Source organism: Leiobunum rupestre, chromosome 4 (genome assembly GCF_980474605.1).
Source record: "Leiobunum rupestre chromosome 4, qqLeiRupe1.1.hap1, whole genome shotgun sequence".
NCBI lineage: Eukaryota > Metazoa > Arthropoda > Arachnida > Opiliones > Sclerosomatidae > Leiobunum > Leiobunum rupestre.
In genome coordinates this window covers 64,400,279-64,408,446 of record NC_143387.1, presented here as the reverse complement: position 1 = coordinate 64,408,446, position 8,168 = coordinate 64,400,279, and the positions used below count along the sequence as shown (strand labels likewise).

At 36.4% G+C, this 8,168-nt stretch overlaps 1 protein-coding gene across 3 annotated transcripts; it reads right to left on the bottom strand.

Annotated features, from left to right (window-relative positions):
• Positions 1 to 3,307: 3,307 nt before the first annotated feature.
• Positions 3,308 to 7,144, bottom strand: PNPase (polyribonucleotide nucleotidyltransferase 1). Of its 3 annotated transcripts, none has more exons than XM_090173863.1 (16): positions 6,948 to 7,144; positions 6,591 to 6,883; positions 6,234 to 6,372; positions 6,056 to 6,161; positions 5,928 to 5,977; positions 5,805 to 5,868; positions 5,587 to 5,748; positions 5,345 to 5,528; positions 5,164 to 5,273; positions 4,835 to 5,105; positions 4,742 to 4,778; positions 4,360 to 4,680; positions 4,084 to 4,300; positions 3,943 to 4,026; positions 3,635 to 3,876; positions 3,309 to 3,569 (listed from the first exon to the last, which is right to left on the bottom strand). In XM_090173863.1, exons 3-16 carry the CDS (start codon positions 6,288 to 6,290, stop codon positions 3,378 to 3,380), a joined length of 2,097 nt encoding a protein of 698 aa, XP_090029989.1. In that variant the 5' UTR covers positions 6,291 to 6,372; positions 6,591 to 6,883; positions 6,948 to 7,144; the 3' UTR covers positions 3,309 to 3,377. The 3 variants fall into 3 exon arrangements, with proteins under 3 accessions (XP_090029987.1, XP_090029989.1, XP_090029988.1); XM_090173862.1 differs by having other exon boundaries at positions 6,595 to 6,883; XM_090173861.1 differs by lacking the exon at positions 6,591 to 6,883 and having other exon boundaries at positions 3,308 to 3,569.
• Positions 7,145 to 8,168: the final 1,024 nt, after the last annotated feature.

Genomic DNA, 8,168 nt, shown 5'->3' with positions numbered 1-8,168 from the left:
ATTTTCATCGCTTCGTAACTGGAGATAGCCAAAACAAGAATGCAAATAAACCGAAGGAAGATAATAATAATAATAATTAGCTAGGCTAATACCCAAGGCACTAATTGATTATTATTATTATTAAACCACAGAATCAGGGTTGGAAAACCCCAAAAACCGTTTTTTTTTGTTTAAACCAGGTTTTTAAACACTGCTTTATTTTACTTTTAATCTATTTTTCGCTTTTGTTTACCAATTAACTAAAAATTGAGTAATAAGTGTAAATAATTTATTACAAGTCTTACCAGAACGAAGTTTTGGTTTTGGTTTCGTTTTTTACAAGTCGCACCCATAGAAATCTCATAGGTAACTAGAATGCTGCCGCCTACGGCCGAGCTTGACGCCAGTTCGCCTTGAACCTTCAGCCAATGAGAGGCCGTAGAGTGGTTCTGCCAAGGAGGATAATAATCCTCCTTGGATCCGCTACTATAGCGGGAGATAGGAAACGTCATTCTCTCTGGTGACATTAAATTCTTGGCAGAACCACTCTTTCAGCTCTGATTGGCTGAGATCTGGCTATCGACTGCCACGGCGTTTGGCCCATTTGCCAGTTACACGGCAGCATTCTAGTTACCTATGAGATTTCTATGGTCGCACCAGAACGTAGTTTTAGTTTTAGTTTCATTTTTGATTTTGTATAAATGCAGGGTGACCCAGAAAATGTCTCAAAAATTTTATAGAAAATATAGGATATTTTCCAGCGAATTAAAGGAAAATATAGGAAAAACCATAAGCAAAAATAAGGATTCTTATCGAAAACCTAAAGATAGTAAGGTATTGAAAATGTAGGAAATTTTGTCACATTGTAAATGTCTTAGAAATGTAATCTTTCGGTAAGAAAATGTACAAACATTTTTGAATATTTTTTAGTTAATTAAAAAAACTGTAAATAAACTCAATTAAACAATTTGGAGAGTAAACAAGAAAATTAACCCACATAATTATGAGAAACAATTTCAACAGGAAGAAATTGATAATTTGAAAACTGAATTAGAGTATTTTAAAAATGATGTCAATTTTGTTTCGTTAAAAATTATTGAGAGGGCAGCTGCCCATGCAGATGATCCTATAAGATTTAATTCAAAACTTTCCCAAAAGAAGTCCTAGGTTGCGTTCAGTAAACCTTTTGTAAAACCAGTGCTGAATCATCGGTGGTTTCTGAATTTTCCGCGCTTACAATCGTGACGTCAGATGTTTTTGAACTCGCGTGATTTTTACAAAGAAACAGCAATGATTTCGAAAATCATCGGGGTTTTGAGCCGATTACTACGATTGCTCAGCGCTGACCATCGTGAGGTCACAACCGGAAGTTTGATAAGTCGTTCAACAACTTTCATCGAAAGCGCTGGCTTCGATGACTCAAGAATCCCAGCCCTAGATTTGAAAAGGTTAAAAACCTAGAAATCCTGCTAGAATACAAACCAAATAGTCGAAAAGTCTTGAAACTTTAAATGTAATATACATTATATTATTATTAAAACATAACAAGGATATTTAATATATAATATAACAAGGATATTTAATATATAACACAACAAGGATATTTAATATATAACATAACAAGGATATTTAATATATAACACAACAAGGATATTTACAAGTTACAAGTGACGTCACCTGGTTCGGCCAATAGCATAAAGATAATTTAAACTCGTACCCTAGATTCGAAATCACTCTCTCGTGCGTTGCCGATAGCGTTTACCCACTTCCCGCCGGAACTCAGAAAAAATTCGCTCCATGGTTTGCGCCTTACCGCAACCACGGCCAACTTCGATCACGCGCTATATAGCGCGGCAGCGTGTGATCGAAGTTGGCCGTGCCACAACCGATGGAGCCCGATTTTTCTGAGGTCACGTGCCGGAAAAGGGTAAACGCTTCGTAACAAAACCGTCAATGTGAAAGCTCTCAGTATTCGAATCTAGAGTACGAGTTTAAATTATCTTTGATGAGACCCCCTTGGCGTAGAGGGAGTAATCTAGCTTCGTCGTCTGCTTAAATTTCGTTTCACCAAAACATGACGGGCAAGCTTTTTATAAATAACCTTTAACTACCCCCTTCTTACTCGAACTCGTTTTAGTTCCATATATATATATATATATATATATATATAACGAAGTGGGACTATTGCTATGGACGGAATGTCATTAAGTGTTGTAGTTTGTTTGTTTGTCGTGGAAAGCGACGACACGGTAGATGGAGCTGCGATACGAACCCAGATTTCTGGCCACGTAGTTTCCAAAACTGACGCCTTTATCAAGAGAGCCATGCCGTTCTCTTACAATTTCATGCTTGAACTTTTAGCCTTGAACACTTTTATAGTTTGTATAGTTGGTTCAGAGATTTTCCGCCCCCTCACGCGTGCCGTTAATTTCCGCCCCCTCCGACCAGCACCCTTAATGGGAGAGTGACCGAAAAAAACCAAGTTGGTCTCATTCGATAGAACTCTTTGACGCGCGCGCAGTGCCATTAATATCCGCCACCTTCGACCAACCCCTTTAAAGGGAGAGTCACCGAATGTCACGATATCGTACGCCACGAAAATTGTAATACGCCCTAAAAATTGCGATGATTTTAGCGATGAAATCATCGCACTGACGCGTCTTCAACTGATTTCCTACTTTCCGCAATATAAATTCATGGGTATTTTTTTATGAATTTGCGAATTTACATGACTTTTGGTGCCTAAACTACCCAAATGTTTGATATAAATTTCCTAAAATTATCACATTTGAATCCCAGTTTAAAAATTTCTTTAAATCATATTTTCATTAATTTCAATAATTTAAAAGAATTATGTTTTGCTTACCTATTTCACCTTTGATACTTTCCGTCTATCAAACGATACGAAATTACATGGCCTCAACAGCTTTTGTATTAGTTAGCCTACCTGTGTCTACTAAGGGTGTATGGGTTTGCCCACTTGAATACAATGATGTGGAACTAATATTACAGCCTGGGCTGACTTGTTTTCGTCTAGTCAGAATTGAAGTAAAATGACGTCATATGGCTACACTTTTTAACCTGCTCAAAAAACCCAGAACAGGCGAAAAAAACAACTTGTTAAGTATTCGTAGAAAAAACAGCGTGGTTATGTTACCCCGTTAACAATATATGGAAGGTGTTGCAAATGTGGACGCCAACAACGACACTTCACAACATTCTAACGAAAACAATAGTTCCACTCGATATATATATATATATCATGTTGAACTAAAAAGGGGAAGACCCAAGCTAATTAAATAAAAAAAATTATTCCTATACAAATATGTGAGGCGTCCAGAAAATTGGAAGATTCAAAATATTTAAAAAAAAATTATTTAATTCCTATAGAACAAAGGTTACTGCGAAGGCGTTGTAAAACTGGTCACCGAGACATTTTCTTTTTCTAGGAGTTTATTTGTTATTGAAGAGGCAGGACCTTGAATAACCTTACGGGACAGCCTTATTTGTCCACTAACTGGATCACGGCCAAAATATTTCACAGAAATTTCTTGACCCACTTCTAAACCTAATGCGCTTGGATGACTTATCTGAAAATAAATAAAAATTAGTTTGTTATATTTCTGAAACTATTAATTATTGACAATTGACATACTTTGCGTTGATCTAGCTGTGAATTATGCAAGAGCGCAGGCACCATGGTGGGATAAAGGGTTATCATAACACCAATTTCTCTAATTTCAACTATCTTTGCCGTGTAAATTGCACCAAATTCTAGCTCTGGCTCTCTCTGTTCACTTAAAAACTGTTCAATCATTTCTTTGGCTTCCCCCATGGCAGCTCGATTGGGAGCGAAAATAGAGAATGTAGTTTCATCCACAGTTGTTACCTGCACACCTAAATCAAATATTTTTATATATAGTTTTGGAATGAATTTTTTTTTATAATGACAACTCTGTGTACCTGTTTCAGACATTAATTTTTTAAGATTGTAGCCACCGAGACCTAAAAACCGAGCTCTTTTCTGAATACCAACTTCTAATTGTTCTATAAAGGCGCAAGCATTTAGCTATGTAACAAATAAAAATTTCCATTTAATTTTACCAGAAACAGGCCAGTTGTCTTTTTCCTTCTTAGGTTGAGAAATAGCTTGGCGCATTATCTTCAAAATTTTTGTTTGGCCATTTTTAGCTTGCTGAATCCCTTCCATAACAACAGAAAGGGGGATTCCTGGGATTTTAACATCTAACTGAAGACTAGTAATTCCCTTTTCAGTACCAGCTAATTTAAAATCCATCTCACCCAAGTAGTCTTCGATACCCTAAATATAGATTTGCAATTATTTCTCAATAGAAAATGCTGGAAAAAGAAGGAAATTACCAAAATATCTGATAAAAGTCTATAGTCTTCAAGTTCCCCAGGGTGCGATTCTTTTGGAATTGAAACCAGACCGATAGCAATCCCCGCTACAGGGGCGTGTATAGAAACTCCGGCGTCCAATAAAGCTAAACTTCCTCCACATACTGTTGCCATGGAAGATGAGCCATTTGACTCCAAAACCTCCGCAGACAATCTAATGGTGAATGGATAGTTGTCAGGAATAACTGGCTGTAAAGCTTTCTCTGCTAGAGCTCCGTGACCTAATTCCCTCCTACCAATAGGTCCAGATCGGCCAATTTCATTTGTAGCGTATGGTGGAAACTAAAGCATCATTTATGGTTACTTTTTGAATAACTTTAACTTGATTTATCATTAATTTTACTTCATAATGCAGCATGAAGTTCTTTTCTTTCAAACCACTGTAAAAAAAGAATATTTAGAAAACTTAACACAGCCTAAATTTAATTTGGGTTACCCTGTTACTACAGAGACTGGATCAGATTTCAATACCGAATCGAGGGAATCAAATGTAATGGTACTCAGAACCTGCGTTTGCCCTCTTTGAAATAAAGATGAACCGTGTAAAGGCTTGAAGACATCAACCTCACATTTTATATCTCTAAGATCGGTTAATTCTCTACCATCACACCTAACATTTCGTTCAAAAATTAATTGTTTCATTACATTCTTTGTCACTATATTTATGGCTTCTTGGAAAAGAAAATGCTCAGATTCTGGGAAATTTTCTGTAAAATCCAAAAGAATTAAAAGTAAAACTACCAAAAATTACACTGACTATCAAACCTTTTAATTTTTCAATGATATCTTGGCGGACTTCAGTCAAAGCCACATCTCGGGATATTTTATCGTGACTAAAATTTCTAAAGACTTCTTGTATTCTGGTTTCCGATAACCTAAACGTATAATACAGAAATTTAAACTTCACAATAATTATTACACTATTAGGTCACAATGAAAAATTTACATTTTCGTAGCTGCTATTAGCGGTGCATCAGGAACAAAATATTTTGCTTCTCTTTTTGGTTTCCCAAATTCCTTTTGAAATTCTGAAATTGATCTTATAATTTTCTGACACTCTTTGACTCCTTGTTTGATGGCTTTCATCAAATCTTGTTGCAATATATTCTGCGCTCCACACTCAAGCATAACTAAAATATTTTTATAATGAAATGTGGAACGTTTATACGAATTCGTGTAGTTGCATACCTATGGAAGAATGATCAGCGCTGGAAACTATTAAATTTAAAGTACTATGAGCCATTTCTTTTCTGGTAGGATTGACGAGTAACTTTCCCTCAACCAATCCCATTCTGACAGCTGCAACTGGTCCATTCCAAGGGATATCAGAGAGAGCTAATGCAGCTGATGCTAATTAAAATAATAATATTATTTTAAATAGTCACTTTTTATCATTCAACACAAACCAGCATTAATTCCTAATATATCAGGATCGTTAACTCCATCAACAGCTAGGAGATTACACACTACCTAAGTTGATATGATTTTGTTATTAAAAAAATTACCAAAAGTTTAAGTTAAAATTTTACTTGGGTTTCATAAAAGTAACCATCTGGAAATCTTGGTCTTAGAGAACGATCTGTTTTTAAGAAAGTTTTCCCAAATTAATTTTTTAACTGCTGTAGTAAAATTAACACTGTTTATGTCTTATATTTACCAATCATTCTACTAGTTAAAATTTCCCTTTCAGAAGGCCCTAGTTCTCTTCTCAAATGATTGGTGGGAATACGTCCAGCCGCTGCTGCTTTTTGCCGATAATCAACCTAAATGAACATAAAAATGTTAATTGTTAATGATAATTATAAAATTGAGATGTATTGAAAAACCATTTATACTGTAAGGGGCATGAAAGATGCTGAAATATGTTTCACTTTGCTAACTGCGGTTGCCATAACTGATGTTTCACCAGATTGGGCCACGGCACATCCATCAGCAAATTTTGCAAGTTTCCCCCAGTTAAATGAAATAATTCGTCTAAATTTTCATTAACATTAAACACAATTGATAACACAACACCTTAGAAAAAGGCTTCTCAGTAAACACTCAAATTCAACCAATGGTGTATTGGTAAATACACCTGCAAGCAACCCCCAACTGCTTTATATTAATTTAAATAAATTAATACAAAGCTTGTTCCACTGGGTGATCTCGAGTGCTCTCAGAGCACTTGTGACAAGGTTTAAACACTTCACCAACAATTTCAGAGCAGCTCGTGATGAGATTCACATACTTCACTGGCCACTATCTCCCACAAGGAACAGCTGAAAGTTGGTCAAAAAAGTATTAACATACGTCCGTGGAATGGGGAAACTTGATCTTGGGTAGCTTTCATTCGCTCTAAAATGTGATTGTCTTTCAATGGGAAACTCAATCGGTTTCACTCTTTGGAAATCTCTCCCAACGAATTAGTCAACGATTTCAGAACGCTCTAAGAGCTTCCCAGTGGAAATCGCTAATAGTTCTTTAAGCCGGCTCGCGAGCACTCCTGTTGAAAGAGGTACAGGCTCCAATACACCAATGAATTCAACTTGTTCTTATAAATTACTTACTCATTTGATAAAGAAACTTCAGTTTTACCATATTTTGTGTCTGATGAATAACTTGCTTTATTACACTTTAACTTAATATATTTATTAAATGTATAACTTCTGAAGTTAAAAGGAACACAACCCCTAGTTGCTGCTGCCATAGTCATTTACCAAATTTTCAATCAAGAAAAGCAGACGATTTTAAGAGTAGCAGTAGCCAGCAGTTAAGGAAATAAGCTTCAATCTAGGAGGATGGAACCAAAGATAATTTAAACTCGTACCCTAGATTCGAAATCACTCTCTCGCGCGTTGCCGATAACGTTTACCCACTTCCCGCAGGAACTCAGAAAAAATTCGCTCCATGGTTTGCGCCTTACCGCAACTGATGGAGCCTGAATTTTCTGAGGTCACGTGCCGGAAAAGTGTAAACGCTTCATAACAAAACCGTCAATGGGAAAGCTCTCAGTATTCGAATCTAGGCCCGGGTACGAGTTTAAATTATCTTTGATGGAACGCAGTATCAAGGAACCTATATGATAGAAGGATATGAGGCGAGGGACGAAAAATGGCAGCGCCGTCTTATACTCCTACCTAGAGAACCTGACGCCAAGACATTTTGTAGCAACGACTAATGATTATATAGTCTTTGCTTAAGCTTCAGCCAATCAGCGGCCATTCATTGACTACGGCAAGTGGCTAGCGCCATAACATGGCGGTTAAAAATAGTAGAAGCTCAGACGATTTTTACAGGATCCATCCGATCCAAGCTCGCAGAATTCCCATTGGTTTTTGCTGGAATTTTTCAAATGAACCACTTCAACGTTTTTGGATTTTTATTTAATAATAGTGTTAAGATTTTTTGAACTTTTAGTTTTGTTTTCATATTTACTTATTATAAGGAATATTTAAATACCATTGTGAGGAAGATAAATAAGATTTCGTTTAGGTTAGCTTTGAAAATATTTAAGCCTAGGCCTGACATAGGCCCAACTTTTAAAATAGCAGGCAATCATTGCCTGCTATTTTAAAAGTTGGGCCTATGTCAGGTCTAGGCTATGTCAACTTGGATTAATTAAACTCGATCACGGCCCCCTGCAACGAGTCGTTGCCGTAGTCACTCTTTGAATCGTGATTGGCTTCTAATGACGAAACCTCCGAAAATGTAATTGGCCCATTTGGTATTTATACGGAATCATTCTATGTTATAAGATTTCTATGGGTGGGTCATGCGCGATAGAGAAT